General features: G+C 39.7%; 1 protein-coding gene across 3 annotated transcripts; it reads left to right on the top strand.

Annotated features, from left to right (window-relative positions):
* Nucleotides 1-1,695: 1,695 nt before the first annotated feature.
* On the top strand, nucleotides 1,696-17,609 carry LOC148880397 (protein transport protein SEC16A homolog). 3 transcript variants are annotated; one of them, XM_088962278.1, is made up of 14 exons: nucleotides 1,696-3,441; nucleotides 3,782-5,552; nucleotides 5,675-5,995; nucleotides 12,028-12,156; nucleotides 12,237-12,359; nucleotides 12,498-12,665; nucleotides 12,902-13,027; nucleotides 13,120-13,254; nucleotides 14,437-14,564; nucleotides 14,642-14,750; nucleotides 14,839-15,156; nucleotides 15,263-15,403; nucleotides 15,703-16,001; nucleotides 16,632-17,609. In XM_088962278.1, the coding sequence occupies exons 2-14, from the start codon at nucleotides 3,906-3,908 to the stop codon at nucleotides 17,167-17,169; spliced, it is 4,182 nt and encodes a 1,393-aa protein (XP_088818404.1). In that variant the 5' UTR covers nucleotides 1,696-3,441; nucleotides 3,782-3,905; the 3' UTR covers nucleotides 17,170-17,609. The 3 variants fall into 3 exon arrangements, with proteins under 3 accessions (XP_088818404.1, XP_088818403.1, XP_088818405.1); XM_088962277.1 differs by having other exon boundaries at nucleotides 15,257-15,403; XM_088962279.1 differs by having other exon boundaries at nucleotides 3,317-3,441; nucleotides 3,703-5,552.
* The last annotated feature ends 969 nt before the right edge of the window (nucleotides 17,610-18,578 follow it).

The following is an 18,578-nucleotide window of genomic DNA, read 5'->3' as shown; positions in this document are numbered from 1 at the left end:
ATATTTTATGGCTTTTTTTTTGTATGCCGTCCAATTATTTTAAGTTGTTTGCAACGTTTTTAAAACCGGATCGGATACAGAACTGTTTTGGGTCTGGTTCTCGAATTAAATGGTCTGACCATCCAGTTCAAATGGATGGCTTTTTCTGACAAAAAATAAAAAAAATTAAAAATCAAAAAAACCAAAAAATGGCTAAAAACCATTCCCAAGTCAAAAAGTTCAACCGCCCGAATTAACGTTTGTTGACCAAATCAATAACTTTTGGCCAAATAGTGGTTTTAGGGCAAAACAAAACTGATCAGATGACCGATTACCGGTTTTTCCAATTCAACTGTCTGATCAGGTCCGATTTTGAAAACATTGGTTCTGTCTATAGGATCTACCTATCAGTGGGTTTTATGGCTGCAACTTGAGTTGTTCGTTAGCATTTTACACTATTTTGGGCCTGGGCCCATTTAAAATTAAAATAATAATAATAATAATGATTTAAGCCCGCCCTAGTTACACCCCTATGGATTCAATAAATAAGGATGCACCTTCAAACATGTAAATATGAATTTGGATTTTCTGCTCAGAGAGCAATCTTCACACCAACCTCATAGCACTTGTATCTCAGCTCTCATTTTTGGTGAGGAGAAAATCCGAATTCTAATTTATCATGCATTTAATTTTTGTGGAAAATTGTGAATTTCTATGCATCTCATGGATCATGTTGTTTATTGGTAACTCATAAATCCAAGTGGAATTTCATTCTCAAATATGGACATATGTAGCATAAATTACTTAGGGCCTGTTTGGTTTACGATAAAGGGGTCTGTAATTGGAATTGAAATGGGTCATTCTAATTCCAACTGTTTGGTTAGGTGGAATTGGAATCCTATTCCCATTCATGGTAGAATGGCATTCTCCCCCCTCTCCCTTGGAAATAAAATTTCATTCCAGTTGATTCCAATTCCTGTATGAACCAAACAGACTATGGGAATCATGGTTTTTAAAAATGAACGAACAAGGAACCCTTTCTGGGGTCTGGTCCCAAAGTCAAATTGTCTGACCTTCCAGTTCGAACGAACGGTCTGCTTAGACAAAAAGAACTTACAATATTAAAAAATAGAAAATGACAAAAAAAATATTGTTTGGTTCAACGATTCAATTGCTCGGGTCAGTGGTTCACTGACCAAATCAATGGTTTTGAGGTGAAACAGAACTAGTCAAGTCCTGTTTTTTTTTTGTTCGACCGTCCAATCCGGTCCAGCTTTAAAAACACCAATGGGAATAGATCATTCCAATTTTGCTTCTGAGGGGTTCTAATTTTGATTCCTATTATAAACCAAATGGATCCTTAAAGCTCCATATATTATGTTTTTTGACAAATGCTTTAACCTCTTCTATGCTTTTAACATTTCCAAATTCCTCTCATGACATTTAGATAAATTATCAAGGTTTTTAAAACGATCTGGAGAACAAATTGATCAGAGCACCGTTTTCTGGTTCGGCGGTTCAACCGTCCAAGTTAAACGATTCAACCCGTGATGTCATAAATAAATAAAAAAACAAAAAATATTTATATATAATAAAAAATAGCAAAGAATTCTCTCCCCTTTAAAAAGAGTCTTGACTGCGACCTTGGCGGCGTTGAGCCAGGTTTTGATCTTAAGGTATAAGACATCCCAATCCATCTTTTGGATGAGAGAGGAGGTAAGCTGCTCGATTCCGAGATGGTAGAGACCTTCGTCGATGATTGATTTTCTTATGATCTTGTAGATCTTCACGCACTCTTTACTGTAGCCCGAGGAAATCATGCAATCGGCAATGGACCTGAGATCCAACATTGCGAGCGTGGAAGCTTGCTCGACCTTGGAGATAGAGTGAGCGATGACATGGACGTCGTCTTCATAAGTGTCATCGTAATCGGAGATGCAGGATCTTGCGGAGGTGGAGATGAGGGAGGAGTGGCCAGAGATGAATTTGGGATCGAGATGATCGCGATTGGCAGAGAGAATATGATAAAATTCCTTCTTAAGCCTCTTCATGGCAATCTGCATGAGGCGTTGGGTGCGGATGAGCATGTCAGACGAGGAACCAAGAGAAAGGAAATAATGCATGGATTTCTGCAAAAATAGATATTTAAATGAAATACAAAAAATACATAGTCGGTTCGCCGCTAGTGGGTTCGGGCAGTCGAGCTTGGTTGCAGGCAAGTTGCAATTGCAAACCTGCAAGTGCTGCGTTGATTGTCGCTGTAAACTTGCCGGATAGTCGCCGCAAGTGTTGGTTAGTCTTTTTTCCGTTGGACGCCGTTGCAAGTGCTGGTGAGGATGAGACTTTTCGCTGTTGGATGCCGTTGCAAGTGTGGGTGAGTCTTTCTGCAAGCTCATTGGTTGCTGTCAATCAGTGTGTCGCCATCGGATGCGGGAGGTGCTGGCCATCGCAGGTGGTCGGTCAATAGGGTGTGAGGAGAAGTTCTAACCCTAAAGCTAAAGGGAGTAAGGGATTCGAACTGGGTTGGGGATATAAAAAGTATTTTATTTTTTGTTTTTTTATTTAAAACATTGAAAATAAAAATACTAACCCGCAAATTGCTAGTCAGGTTAAATGGTTTAACGGTTCGATCGCCTGGGTCAATGGCTTTCTAACTTTTTTCAACATTTTTTAACAATTTCCGATTTTTAGTAAAATTGGACTTGGGGGCTGATCGATAATCGATTTTTTCAGTTCAACTGCCCGATCTGATCCGGTTTTCGAAAACCATGGAAATCATACAAATAAATCCCTTCCATTAATTCTAATTTGCCCATAAAATACTATTGGAGTGTCCAAAATATCCCCCAAAAGTTATTCATATATGTAAAATGCAAAGGTTCTTGTAACCCTAGAATATGTACAACTGTACAAGAGCCTTTTATGTTAGGGTTTCATGTCAAATTAAGGGTATGCATGTGTAATTTCTCTGAAATATTATTAAGGAAGGAATTTGAAAAATCACATTTTGAATGATTTACCTTTTCTCCTTATTCCTAGTCACCACACCCAAAAGTTAGTTGGTCCAAGGAAAAGATACACAGGCGAGGGCAAACTGGAGTTAGTCAGACAGGCTTCATTTATGTCTTTACCAACAAGACACTGATACCGGCAGATCTGAAAAACAAATATATATATATATATATATATATATATATATATATTTATATATTTTTTTTTTGGGAAAATGAAAACTAAGTTTGTGTGATATTCAATTATTCTTTATATATCTATATCGTATTTGGCGGTAAAAAAATAAACAAAGAAAGAAAATACAAAACAGAAGAACAAAAAAACCGAGACTTTGGTGGTGGGTGATACATGGGCTGGTGCGGGCTGGTGCGGGCTGGTGCGAATTGCGAAACCGAGGGCTTGTTCCCGCTTGGCTTCTCTTTGCTTTCTCTTGATCGCCCTGCGAATTTGGTAAGTGATTTCTTTTTCCCTGAAAGTTTAAATTTTGTTGTCAGCCGGAGGGTTGAATTTAAGGCGATTATTTTCCGTATTTTATTTTAAATTTTGGTCGATTTATGGCTTTTAAGTGGCGTATTTCAGGAAGGGTGGATCTTACTTGTTTTAGGTTTTGCTTTAGATGATTCGGGCGTAGGACCCTAATTTGGGTGTTGGAATTGGAAATACCTTTTGTTTTGAATGCCTAGGGTTCTTTTTCTTATCTCTGGATTTCAGATCTGATTTTGTATAACAAGGTTTGAGAGAGGGGATCCGGGGAATATTAACTCGTTTAAGCGTATCTTTGGATCTGCAGAGACTGGTGTTGAGGAGGAGTTCGAACGTTTCTGAACTGAATTGTAGTTAACTTTGTTGAATTGGGTTGAATTCCGGACCAACCGTTCGAGAGAAGGATCTTAGAGGTTTTAGTATTGTATTCCATGGCTTCTCCTCCATTTCAGGTGGAGGATCAGACGGATGTGGACTTCTTCAACAAGCTCGTTGACGAGGAGTTTGCCGTTACGGAATCTGGTGCTGAAGTTAATGATTCCGATGAGGTGAAAGCACTATCGAATCTGAGCATTTCCGAGGTTGGCACTGTATCAGAAGGTCCCGACGCCGAAGATGACGGTTTCGATAGAAAAGGGGAAATGCATTCTGATAACGTGATCGAAGCAAGTAATACCGTTGCCGGGGTGGATGTTGCATCGGATTCCACAACAATCGAGAACAGTGGATCCAGGGATGCGGGTTTTAAAGAGGTCCAGTGGAGTTCTTTTAACTCTGATTTGGCTCAGCATGGTGGCAGTGGGTTCGGATCATACTCGGACTTCTTTACTGAGTTGGGAGATGGATCAAGCGACCCATTTGAGAAGATGGAGAAGAATACAGAGATTGTTTCCAACACAATATCTAGCACTTCAGGGAATGTAGGTAGCAAATTGACGACTTCAGTTAGTTCTGTGCAACATCAAGAGAGTCAAGTATATGGATCAGGGATGGAACAAACTACAGATGGGCAGGATATGTATAGCAGTCAATATTGGGAAAACCTCTATCCAGGATGGAAATATAATCCAAATACTGGGGAATGGCATCAAGTGGATGGTTCTGATGCAACAACAATGAATAGAGGGGGGGATTTTGAAGGTAACTCTCAGTCGATAGGTGATAATGTTGTTTTAGGCCAGAGATCAGAAGTTTCTTATTTGCAACAAACAGCTCAGTCAGTTGCAGGAACCATTGCTGAGAGTTGCACAACGGGTAGTGTCTCTAGCTGGAATCAGGCCTCCCAAGTGAGCACCGAGTACCCATCAAATATGGTATTTGATCCCCAGTATCCTGGTTGGTACTATGACACTATTGCCCAGGAATGGCGCTTGTTAGAGTCTTATGTTGCATCTGTTCAGTCAACAGGGACAGCTCATTACCAGACAAATGAACATGATAATGCTTTGACAGGTGATTTTCACTCCGAGAAAGACCGCAACCAGTACAGTGAGTATGGGCAAGTTGAAAAGTATGGATCACAAGTCTTCAGTGCTAAAGACCAAACTGGGGACTGGGCTGGGTCAATGAATAACTATACTCATCAAAATATGAGTACATGGCAACCTACAGCTGTTGCTAAGACTGAGGCTGTAGCTGGTTTCGTTGAAAACCAGCAATCAAGGGATCTTTATAGTTTACCTGGTGAAGTAAATAACTATATGAATCAAGGAATGGGGTATAAACCCACAGGAACAGGTTCTTCGTATGAGCAGACAATGTGCAGTTATGGTGGTAGCACTGGGTTTACTGGGTTTCAAAATTTTACTCCTGACAACTTCTCCCAACAGTTTAAACAGACAAAGGTAGAGCAGAACCAACAGATGCATTCCTCACACAATTACTATGGCAGCCAGAAATCAGGGAACCTTTCCCAGCAACATTTCCATACAGGCACTCAGCCCCCCTATTCTCCTAATGAGGGGAGGTCATCTGCAGGACGTCCCCCCCATGCCCTGGTTACTTTTGGGTTTGGTGGAAAACTCATTGTCATGAAAAATAATTATTCTTTTGTTACTAATCCTGCATATGGAAGCCAGGTTAGATCCTAAGTTCATAGCTTCAGCTCTCCATAAAATTATTGTGTTTTCAATTTGTAAATTATCTTTATTAGAAATTTTCTTACATCAAAGGTTCTGCATTTATGTTTATTTATGTGAAGGACCCTATGGGAGGCTCAGTTTCTATTCTCAACTTGATGGAAGTTATCTTGGACAAAACTGATACCACAGGCATTGCATATGGCGTTTGTGATTACTTTCAGAGTCTGTGCCAGCAATCCTTCCCTGGCCCACTAGTTGGTGGGAATGTTGGAAATAAAGAATTAAATAAATGGATTGATGAGAGAATTGCAAGCTATGAATCCCCCAACATGGACTACAGAAAGGGCGAGCTTTTGAAGTTGCTTCTGTCTTTGCTAAAAATAGCTTGTCAGCACTATGGAAAACTTAGATCTCCTTTTGGAACTGACCCCACTTCGAAGGTATAGTTCATTGAGCTTTCTCTGATTGTTGTCCTTTTGTCATTATCTTACTCTTATGATAAGCTTAAGGATGTCTTGTCTTTTTCTTAGATTATTACTTCCAAAACATTTTTGGAGCAACAATGGTCAAAAGAAATTTATTAAAATCGAGGGAAAACATACAAAATGAGGATGTACAAGATGGAGAGCCATCAAAAAGCATTACGCTGTGAAGGCTATATGAAAAGATGTGTGTTATACACAGATTAAGACAATAATGGGCTGTTGTACATCCTCTCCCTATTTACCCATCTACCCTGTTCTGTTTGAGGTGATTGTAGTTCTGAAAAGAAATATATTTATGTTGGTTGTTGATGTGGTCAACTTTGACTCAAATACTATGATATTTGACCAACTTTTTGAAATTTTAAAACTTACTTTAGAGTTTCTATTAGTAGGCTTAGAAACCAAAATATGTTGGCCAACATGTCTGAAAAATTATTTGAAACCATGGTGTTGGCTGTTGTGCATACAATTAGAGGAAGATGGGCAAAATTGAAGGTGCATCCAGGGTCCTATATGAGATTTTTTGGCAATCATGTAGAATGCATGTGATAAGAGTTTCTTTTCAGGCTAAAAGGAAAAATTTATAAAACAGTTATAAGATTATCAATACTGTACGGGCAGATAGTTATAAAACAAATGCTGTATGGGCAGAGTGTTCTTTTTTTTTGGGTAATAGTATGGGGCTATGGGCAGAGTGTTGGTCAGTCAAGAAACATGTCCGAAAAAATTGTGTAGCAGAAATGTAAAGTAGAAAATACATGATCAGAAATGAACTTATCTGAAGGAAGGTACGAGTAGTTTTAATAGGCAATAAAATGAAGGGTCTAACAAAGCTAGGGGCAGACCAAATAGGACATGGATTGAAGTAGTGAGAAATGGTTTGCGGGCCCATACTACTAAGCTTTGGCCCTGTTGGTGTTGGAAATTCCGTGAGGGCCAAATTACTTGCTTTGATTTGGGTGTTAAATTTGATTAGTATGGAGGGTTTGAAGAATGTGGAGGTTCTGGGTGGCTGCCAAACTATAATTTGCTGGATGAGAAAACAAGATGTGATTTTTATCTAAAGGAAAAAAAAGACGAGATATGATTCCTTGGAATGTAAGGCCAATGGTGACAGGCACAATTCTTGGGTATCATATTTGAATAGCTCATTCTATTTGGTGCCTAGATGTGCTAATAGACTTGCAGACTTGTTAGTCAGGGCAGGAGTGCAAAGTAATAAGCTTAAATGGGGATGTCCAGGACCAGGTTGTAATCTGTAATATCTTTTTATCATGTAATTAAGTTGCATGAGAATTTCAGTTAGTGATGTATTATTTTTGAACTACTTTGTACTAGTTTTGGCCAGCTAGCTATTTTGTTTTTTGAGCAATTTGGCTGTTCTTTTTTTTCGATAAGTAATTTTGCTATTCTCCTTATTGAAATATTTCTGTTTCTTATAGAAAAAATACAGTTTATGTATTGAACAAGGCAGAATTGTGGAACATGATTCGTGTACTTCACCATATATAGTTGGGACAAGGCTTAGTTGAGTTGAGTTTCCTTTTACCTATTCTTTAATATGGTGGTCCTATATAGATAGGAAGTGGAATTGGATAATGTGTTTATAGCTGATGTTTTTTAATAGTTTTTAGACAGTAAATCCTTACCCCTTTAAGATATAAAAACAGCCCATGTACAACCAAGAGCCATATGGTGCAAGCACTAAAACAGCAGTTGAACATTCACCTGGGGATGTGGTTTTTATGGATCAATCCACTGTCAGACAGGTTGTTGTTGGAAGTTGGGTGTGAATTTAGGAAGGAAAAAAGAGATAATTTTGTTTGAAGGGAACAATAAAAATCTTGGGGTTGTGGCTGGTTTAAAAAAAACCTAATGTTTAACAATGTACAATTAGTTCATGTTCTAATGTTTTTCTTCGTTTGGAGGAAGGTCTCTTTGGAGATGGTTCCTACAATAAATTCAAGAGGACCTGTAAGAGAAGGGGAACGAAGACCAGAAATAAAAGATAGAAATCAACTGGAAGCAGCTGTTCTCTCACTAAGTCGAAGTTTGATGTGGGAAAAAAAAGGATTTGGTGTCTTTTCCTAAAATCAGCATACCGGTATAGGCAATACAGGCCAATACATTGTGAAACTTTGATCCTTGTCTCAATCTTGTGGGCAATCTCTTGTCACTAAATATCTTATTCCTTTTTCTAATAAAATATTTTCTTTTTATTTATTACCAGAAAATGTGAGTGCTAAAACAGAAATATATTTAAAAGCTCAGCTATCTATAATATGTATACATTGTACCTGGAGGAAATTAGTCAGTGTGGGGTGTAGACGAGTATGTTGTTATGGACGCATTCGTGGGGAAGAAGTACCGCCGCCGGCAGCAGCAGTAACGTGGGGCCCTCATCAGATTATCTAGCTAGCCACAGTTCATCTTACCTTATCCTTATCGTATTTGTTTTCTTACTCTTATCTTATCTATAAGCAGTTTAGTTAGTCTTATCTAGGAGTCTTATCTATCTTATCTGCAAGTAGTTTAGTTATCAAGGAGTCTTCCTATAAGGGGGACTCTTACCTCTTGTAATCTCCTATTTAAGGAGCTGAAATTATTGAATAAAGTTATCAAATTTCCAGTCAAGAAAGAGAGTAAAACGAGAGTTCGGTGATCTCTTGGACAAATCACCCTCTAGGATGCCAAGATAGGTTCAGCTAGGAAGGGGAGGAACAAGGGAAAACAGGACCTTTTCCCCGTAGTTCGACCCGTGACGAGATCCTACACCCGGGCCCATAACATCTTGGTATCAGAGCCAACCGTCATGGGAGATCTGGAGTAGCTATCATCCAGGGTCCACGAATTGGAGCATAGGCTCGTGGAAACCAGCGTGGAGGTTCGAGAGGTCAAAGACGATGTCCGGGAATTGCGACGCTTGCTGGAATTGTATTTCTCTAACAAGGAGAGGAATCCAGAAGGGGCTGTAACCACAAACAACCGCCGACCAGACTTGACGGAGTCGTCCGGTGAACAACAGGTCGTCGCCCCAGTAGCCGCGGTCGTTCCCAGGTACAACAGGCTGGAGTTCCCTTCATACAATGGTGTCGGAGATCCTTTGGGATGGCTGTACAGATGCGAGCAGCTCTTTCGCAACCAACGGACAGGGGACAGCGACACGGTAAGCTTGGCCACATTCCACATGACGGAGGAGGCGCAACTTTGGTTTTATAAATTGGAGCAGGAGGAACCCGGGCTCAGTTGGACCCAATTCAAATCCTACTGCCTCCTCTGGTTTGGGCCCCCATTGACGAGCAATCCGTTAGGTGAACTGATCAACCTCAAACAGACGGGAACGGTGGCTGAATACTAGCGCCAATTCCAGACCCTTCTTGCCAGAGCAGCTTCGGTACGATCGGACCAGTAGGTAGACATGTTCACCTCAGGGTTAGCAGAACCCTTGAGGGTGGATGTGGAGATGCAACACCCCCCCCAACCTGGTTACAACCATGAATCTAGCTCGCGCCTTCGAACGAAAGATGTAGCTCAGCCGCTGAATACTAGCGCCAATTCCAGACCCTTCTTGCCAGAGCAGCTTCGGTACGATCGGACCAGTAGGTAGACATGTTCACCTCAGGGTTAGCAGAACCCTTGAGGGTGGATGTGGAGATGCAACACCCCCCCCAACCTGGTTACAACCATGAATCTAGCTCGCGCCTTCGAACGAAAGATGTAGCTCAGCCGCGGAACCTTCAGTATGGGGCGGTCTCCATCCGCATGGGCATCCCCAGAACCACTCGGAATGGCTCCATCTTCAGCAGCCAGCCAAGAACAGAAACCACAAACGAGCCACAATTCCAGATCAGCATCCAGTGAGAGGAGCAGCGTTGTTGCACCCCCTATTAAGCACTTGTCCTGGGCTGAGATGGCGGAACGCAGGGCGAGGGGACAGTGTTTTAATTGTGATGAACTCTACTCAGCAGGGCACATGTGCAAGAGACTTTTCTGCCTCCTGTTGGAACAAGAGGACGATGAGGGTGAACCCCTTTCATTGGAACATGATCCAGGAGGACTAAATCATTCCACCTATCCTGGATTCCCTTGATTGAACTCCAAGACACATCCAGATTTCGAGCTTGAGGACAAGCTCGTAGTCCAGGAGGGGAGTAATGTTGTGGATGCATTCGTGGGAAAGAAGTACCGCCGCCGGCAGCAGCAATAACGTGGGACCCTCATCAGATTATCTAGCTAGCCATAGTTCATCTTACCTTATCCTTATCGTATCTGCTTTCTTACTCTTGTCTTATCTGTAAGCAGTTTAGTTAGTCTTATCTAGGAGTCTTATCTATCTTATCTGTAAGCAGCTTAGTTAGTCTTCTCTAGGAGTCTTATCTATCTTATCTGCAAGCAGTTTAGTTATCAAGGAGACTTCCTACAAGGGGGACTCTTATCTCTTGTAATCTCCTATTTAAGGAGCTGAAATTATTGAATAAATATATCAAATTTCCAGTCAAGAAAGAGAGTAAAAGGAGAGTTCGGTGATCTCTTGACAAATCACCCTCTAGGATGCCAAGATAGGTTCAGCTAGGAAGGGGAGGAACAAGGGAAAACAGGAGCTTTTCCCTGTGGACCGACCTGTGACGAGATCCTACGCCCGGGCCTATAACATATGTTCTGTGATCCTCGATTTGATTGTATAAATTGGTTGATAATATCTCCTATTGAGCCTTTGTACATGTAGACAAATAAGTGCATCTGCCTGATGCTCTACTCTTGGCATTGATGTTGGGTAATGGTTGTGTTTAATTTTGAAGTTATGGTTGTTGGAGTTGAGCCTTACCCATTCACTATCAGATCCAATATCATATGCATTTTGAGTCTACCAGTTTGAATGAAGTAGTGCAAGGTTTAAGATGTAAACTTTAAATATGTCAGACTTTCCATTGTGAGCATTGGTTGTAGCCTTGACTTCGAGTAAATGATTTTTTTTCGAGTAGGTGAGAAATCATTCAGAAGGGAAGCATTTGTCTGATAGCATAATCGATAATGACACTAAGTATATTGTCTGGGCTTGTAAATGAGATGGTGATGGATTCTCAAGAAGAAATGGGATTTGGAAGTGTAGGAGTGAATGATTAAATTTGTTATCAGAATCCTCCAAATTAAAATATGGGGGTTTATCAGTTTATGTTAGGTGGATCATGGAGGGGTAAACATTCTTGTGAGGATTTTTGGAAATTTTGACATCACAAGCTTGGGTATGTAGTTTGGGTGGGGTAGGGGGAAGGGTTTAATGTCTTGTTTTGTAGTTGAATAGTGTAAGAGGGATTTATCTGTTATAGGTGTGGTTTTAGTTTTGATGTCATGGTGCTTACTAGGATCTTGGATTAGGTGAAGGTTATGTTGTTTTTTTGCTTTCTCCTTTCAGGCTATTTCTTATTACCTTCCTTGTACTTGCTTTTGTTTTAATTATATTTTTTGCTATAAAAAAATAAATGATATTGCTCCTTTTAAGAACTTCTTTCACTATCCAATATCCTGAGTAGGTTTCTTTCTTTAAATAGAAAATATTTAATGTCAGAAATGTTCTGAACGATTTTCCTTGTGATTCTTATCAAAAGAGCCATAGCTCATAGGGCAGTGTTGGTTTGGTGAAAGTGTGATTTAATTTTTCTACAGTTATTTTGAAAAAAAAAAATAAAGATTCTAACAGTACTGGTCAATAAATAAGGAGTCTTCTTAGCAATCTTGTAAACCTCCTCAAAATATTCTGAAGAGGTATTGATAATTGTGTTCAGTCAATGTTACATGTAAGCTAGATACCAGTTTGACGTTTCTTTGTTTTTGTATTTTTTTAGGGTAAATGAAGTTACTGACTGATAACTGCTGGTTAAGTTTGTTACTGTTTCTCTCATCTGCAGATATTGTCTATCAAAAGCTCTCCTACACATTTGATAACATATCCATGATCTTATTATAGAGCTCTAATTTCTTTTTAATAGGAAAATGATAGACCAGAATCAGCAGTTGCTAAGCTTTTTGCGTCTGCTAAAAGGAATGATGCCCAAATAAGTGGATATGGAGCCATTGCTCACTGCTTGCAGAACCTTCCTTCTGAAGGACAAATACGGGTATGCAATGGTTCTTATATGTACCTCCTGTTACTCCTAAAGGAAGCACCTGCAATTAATAATTGTATCACATTTCCTAGGCAACTGCTGTTGAGGTGCAAAACCTTCTTGTTTCCGGTAAGACAAAAGAGGCTCTCAAATGTGCACAAGAAGGTCAGTTGTGGGGACCTGCACTTGTTCTCGCAGCACAACTTGGAGACCAGGTTTGTGAAAAATATTTTACCTTTTTTTCCAGTTTGTTTAGATTTATCCTGTAATTTATCCATGATGAATATGTTAAAATTTTCAGCATATTCTTTTACCTACTTTGACCTTCCTTTGTTTCTTTTGAATTTCTGCAGTTTTATGTTGATACGGTGAAGCAAATGACACATCGCCAATTAGTAGCAGGATCGCCATTACGAACATTATGTCTGCTAATTGCAGGACAACCAGCAGATGTGTTCTCCACAGTCAGCTCAAGTAGTGACCCACCTCTTGTTGGACATTTGCCACAACAGCCTTCCCAGGTGTCCAATTTTGCAATATTTCACTGACTCATGGGCACTATGTAATTTCAATCTTGTGTTGCATGTAATCATGGTTATTGTGCATACCAGAGGATGTACATAAGTCCTGTGCAGTTCCTGATATTTCTATCAACTGCCTTTATCTAATTTATATGCTGATGCCATTATAAATCAATTTAGTTTCCTTTCAAATATTGTTGTTGGTAAGCTCATTAGTTCTATTACATGGATAACAGATTGGAGCCAATGGTATGTTAGATGATTGGCAGGAAAATTTGGCCATCATAACTGCAAACCGAACAAAAGGTGATGAGCTTGTAATTATTCATCTTGGGGATTGCCTATGGAAGGAGAGATGTGAAGTATGTTTTGCAAATTGTCTTCCTTAGTTGATATTAGTCCCCAATTAATTAAATATGTTTTTAATTTTCCTTACACTAGAATTTTGATGCAGATAATATCTGCACACACCTGCTACTTGGTTGCGGAAGCAAACTTTGAGTCATATTCTGACAGTGCAAGATTGTGTCTTATTGGGGCAGATCACTGGAATTTCCCCCGAACCTATGCTAGTCCTGAGGCTATTCAGGTATTATCTGCTTCTATTCAATTCTCATATTCTTCCTTTTGTTAAAAAGATGGAATCTTTTTTCTTTACTCATGCTGAAGTTCATAATTCTTATATTGCACAAGGGTGGTGACTAAGGGTTAAAGAGTTAAACACTGGAGTTTGTATTAACAAGTGTATGCACAATGCTTACTCTTTAGGTTTCCCCTTTCATTAGCACTTCTGTTGTATAATGACTATCCTATTTCTTTTTTTCCTTCTAGTATTGATCTGAACATGAAAACCTGTTGCAGTGTTCTATTATTATCTTTTCCCATTTTTGTTGCCTAGGGCCAGTCTTTATATCTTCTCTCACCGTTATTAATATACACTAATTACAAGTATAGTTGTAGACAAGTATATCAAGTCCTGTCTTTCATCATTGATTGTATTGTCATAGTCCACAAACCATGTCATTCCTAATCTGTTGCATATGGGGCTATCAACGGACTCCAAAAATCTGATACCCAATTTGACATCAAATCTGATTATTTGGATTTTGGATGTTAAAACCTGCATCTATTTAATATTCGGATTGGATACAGATTTGACCCATCCAATCTGATAAATATCCAAGTCCAGTTATATGAAATATAATATTGCATAAATATAAATAGTATATATAATATTCTATAATTATATATATATATATATATAACAAGTTAAAAAATAATTTTTAAAATTTTCTTTATTCTATTGCTAATCTTAAAATACCGATACAAATACTGGGCATATCATATCCATATCGGTGTACCCAGATACACTTGGATAACATCGATACAATAGTCTTTTATAAAATTTAAAAGATTTAGAGATGTGGGCCACAACCCTCTAATCATTATAAGATAAACAAATAAAAAAAAGAGTATTGGTGATATCGAATTCTTGATGCCAATTGAACAGAATCAAACTAAATTCAAATCCAAATCAGATCCAACTCAGATATTTCAGATTTCAGATCAAATTTCAATAATCAGATCAGATTCGGATGTAGCTGAATCTGTATCAAATCCAACTCTATTACAGCCCTAGTTCTGTATACACAAAATATTGGGAACCATGGATCAAGTAATGTGGACCTAAGGGTTACATTGATCTTGGGTTGGTTTCGTATTTTCCTTATGTTAGTGTCTTGCTTTTCACTGATCCATTGAATCTGTACAGAGGACTGAACTGTATGAGTATTCAAAAGTGCTTGGAAATTCACAGTCTGTTCTGATACCGTTTCAACCATATAAGCTTATCTATGCCCACATGCTGGCTGAAGTTGGGAAACTTTCAGATTCATTGAAGTAAGTATATGGATCTTTTTCTCCTTGCTTTGATGTTATGTGCATTGTTGCAATCAGTTATCATTCTGTGTTGGCAGGTACTGTCAAGCAATATTGAAGTCTTTGAAAACTGGTCGTGCACCTGAAGTGGATAGTTGGAAGCAATTAGTATCATCTCTTGAGGAGCGCATAAGAACCCATCAACAGGTATCTTTCTGGAGTTAAATTAAGACATACAAAGGGTTTCATTTTGTCAAGCTATTTGTACTAATTGGTAACATACATCCATTCACAGGGTGGATATGGCACAAACTTGGCTCCTGCAAAACTTGTAGGCAAATTACTTCCTTTTATTGATAGATCAATTCATCGCATGATTGGGGCCCCACCACCACCAGTCCAGTCAACTTCCCAGATTAACTCTCAAATTAATGAATATGATAACCACCCAACGGTTCCAAGAGTGGCAAACAGTCAATCAACAATGGCCATGTCTTCTTTAATTCCCTCAGCATCAATGGAGCCTATAAGTGAGTGGACAAGTGATAGCAATAGAAAGATAATACATAATAGAAGCATCTCAGAGCCGGACTTTGGTAGAAGCCCTAGACAGGTTTATTTTTTGCTTTTGGGAACAAATGATCTGTTTTCTGACAAAAGTTGTATTATAGGTACAATTTATGAACTTTCTCAGTCTTGCTGACATTATATAGGGCCAGGTCAATCAATCAAAAGACATTGCCTCTGATGCTCAAAGCAAAGCATCGGTCTCTGGTGTGCCATCTCGTTTTGGACGTTTTGGATCACAGCTCCTACAAAAGACTATGGGGTGGGTCTCAAGATCCCGTACAGATCGACAGGTAATTAGTCAATTTACTACTGCCATGAAACTTTTTGTTCCAAAAGAAGGAAAATAAAAAAAAAACGGGGATTATTTCACCTTTTTAAAGTCGTTTGGTTATTGAGAAAGCTTTTGATAAAGAACATTAAAGTGATTATTAAGGGTCTTAAGTTTTCATTTTGGACATTTTCTTGCAAAACCGCACCAGATGTACATGTTTACTAGTATATTCCTTTCAGTAAATGACAAGATGCTTTCATTTTCTTACATCTCTCTCTGTTGCTCACTTATTGGCATTTCTGCTGTTTCCTCCCAAAGGCAAAATTGGGCGAAAGAAACAAATTCTATTATGATGAGAAGCTTAAGCGATGGGTGGAAGAAGGCACTGAACCTCCAGCTGAAGAAGCAGCCTTACCGCCCCCACCAAAAGCTTCTGCCTTCCAGAATGGAATGTCAGATTACAATATAAGAAATGCAATCAAGGGTGAAAATATGCTTTCTAATGGAACACCTGAAACCAAAACTCCAACTCCCTCAGAACGGAATGCAGGGATCCCACCCATCCCACCAAGCTCCAACCAATTCTCTGCTCGTGGACGTATGGGTGTTCGATCAAGGTAAAGACATTTTGAAATTTTCTTGTCCTTTTTGTTGGCATCCTCATCATCCATTTTTACCTCATTTGAGCTATTCCTACTTGTGCTATTCGGAGTCACACATGGTTCACTTTATTGGGCCCAGGCTTTTTGGCTGAGACCCATTCAAATTTTAATAAATTCTCTACCTGAGCCCACCCAAGTTGCACCCCTAATTAAAAACATGCAAAGGATGGAGGCCCTAGTGTCTGAGGACCAAGGTTCAAAGTATCGATACATATCAGGCCATACCGGGAGCTTCCCGATATGCCCTTACAGAGGGTGTATCAGGGTTTTGACCGGTTCAGGGGGTGGATGGACCTTAATCCGGCCCCTCAACCAGATCTGAAAAAAAACTAAAAAAAATAAAAAAAGCTATCGATACTGCCCGATACACCACTACCGGTGTATATCAATGTTTTGAACCTTGCTGAGGACTACCTGAGCCCACCCTTGTGGTATTTTCTGGTTAGTTTATGACCCCCTTGCGGTGCATACTATGTATTGTTAAGCTGTTTGCCCGCATTAGAGAGTAGAGGTTTTGATGCGTGTGTAATTTTCTTGGGCTTGCAATCGATGGAAACTCCCTGAGCTTCTGTTTTATTTCTGCAGATACGTTGACACCTTTAACAAGGGAGGTGCCTCCCCAGCCAACCTATTCCAGTCGCCTTCTGTTCCAGTTTCCAAAGCTGGAGGTGCCAATGCCAAGTTCTTTATTCCCACTCCTATTGCATCAGGAGAACAAACATTAAATACAACTGGTGAGGTCACACAAGAAGGCACTGAAGCCAATAACGATCCTTCAACATCTGTTATCAACGAGTCATCTATCCCATCTCCACCACCACCATCATCATCATCATCATCACGATTATCCAGGCAACGATTTCCAAGCATGAATAATATTGCTCCTATGGGAAACAAGGGAATGGAGAAGATGGGAAATGGAAAGGAGTCTCTTTCTCACCACTCACGGCGGGCAGCATCATGGGGTGGAAGCTTTAATGATACATTTAACGTGTCCAATACAGCAGACATAAAACCCTTAGGAGAGGCATTAGGAGTGCCACCATCATCCTGTGATCCATCACCAAAGCCCCTGCCAATAAATGGGAACAGTTTCGGAGATCTTCATGAAGTGGAATTGTGAAGTCAGTGGTGAATATGTAGATCTCCAATTTTGCTTCTCGTGGTCACATTAGTCGACACATTTACTCCATCCTCTGCCCCAGAGAAAGGTCAGCAGTGGGTTTTGATATCCCACTGGGAATTTTGAAATGCCAAAATGGGGATCTGTTTGGTGAAATGCAACAGTTTCTTGAACGCAAAAGGCTTTTGATAGAATGTCCCAGGGGACCCTCCCTCTCTATAAGGACGGAAGCTAGTGTCCTTTCCTCAAATAGAAAAAGGAGTTGTGGGCACTATTGTACAGTTCATTTGTTGATTTATTGGACACAGGAATTCCTTTTGTTCTTTTTGAAATGGCTCTTGAGGAAGATAGAAGAGAGTTTAAAGAAAGCACCCCTTCTGTTTCTCAAGGAGTAAAGAGAGGTTTACTGGAAGAGCATATATAAAATTTCCCCTTTTATACCTTTGGTATTGTACTTATTTCTAATAACTTAAACGTAATGTATTCACTCAGATAGGATCATAGGATTAAATCGTACTAAACCCAAAATTTGTTTCTTTTGTTAGTTTCGTAAGTAGTGTTCTGTTGGCCAATTGAGCAAAAAATCGAAAAACTGAATCGACCGTAATCGAATTGAAAAATCAATTAATCAAACCGGTCAGTTTGGTTTTGGTTTGATATTTAAAAAAAACCGATAGTTTCGGTTCGGTTTCGATTAACCATTTAAAAAAACTGATGGTTAATCAAATCGACCAATCGAACTGAAAAGTAAAAAAAAAAAAAAAAAAAAAAAAAAGGCTTTAAGTCTCAGATTGTTGATTGCTAGACTGGTGATTGCTAGTCTCTCTTTTTTTCTCAGTTCTCAATTTCTCACTCTCTCGGTCCCTCCTACCTAAACCAGTAAACCTCTCTCAGTTCTCTTCTCAGCTTCTTGTTTGTCATCTCCGCTGTGTGGCCCGAGCCAACCACCAGCACCAAGCGGCAACGCTGGTCGTCGCTTTGCCAGTAGTTCTTAGTTCTCTTCTCGGCTTCTTGCCTGTCATCTCCGCCGTGCGGCCCGCGCCAACCACCAGCCCCAAGCGGCAACGCTGGTTGTGACTCCGCCATCATCTCTGTAGTCTGTATCCCTCTCTTCTCTCTCTCTCTCTCATCTCCCCTCTCTGCGGCTTCGCCAAGCGCCACCTCTCAAGGTCTCACTGCAACAGCCTACAGCAACCTCTGAAAATAATTTTGTTAGCAACCTCTGAAAATAACTTTGTTAGAAGCACCATGTCTCGATGCAGGATCTGAATTGATGGCCGGCACCGACAGGAGAATAACAGATGGCCAGCACCGACAGCAACCACCAGTCCATCGATTGTTTTAGATTTTTATTTTATTTTATTTTAAGTGCATAAAAAAAACCAAAAACTCAAACCGTGGTTAACCGG

This window comes from Nelumbo lutea, chromosome 1, assembly GCF_056320005.1.
Source record: "Nelumbo lutea isolate HS-2025 chromosome 1, American lotus-T2T, whole genome shotgun sequence".
Taxonomy (NCBI): domain Eukaryota; kingdom Viridiplantae; phylum Streptophyta; class Magnoliopsida; order Proteales; family Nelumbonaceae; genus Nelumbo; species Nelumbo lutea.
This window is presented reverse-complemented; position numbering and strand designations above follow the sequence as displayed.

Excerpts from the sequence above, each read along its gene's own strand:
- LOC148880397 (XM_088962277.1), top strand. The coding sequence starts at position 3,906 with ATGGCTTCTCCTCCATTTCAGGTGGAGGATCAGACGGATGTGGACTTC. Across the intron at positions 5,553-5,674 it reads ATCCTGCATATGGAAGCCAG|GACCCTATGGGAGGCTCAGT; the intron begins GTTAGATCCTAA and ends ATTTATGTGAAG. Across the intron at positions 14,751-14,838 it reads GCATAAGAACCCATCAACAG|GGTGGATATGGCACAAACTT; the intron begins GTATCTTTCTGG and ends ATCCATTCACAG.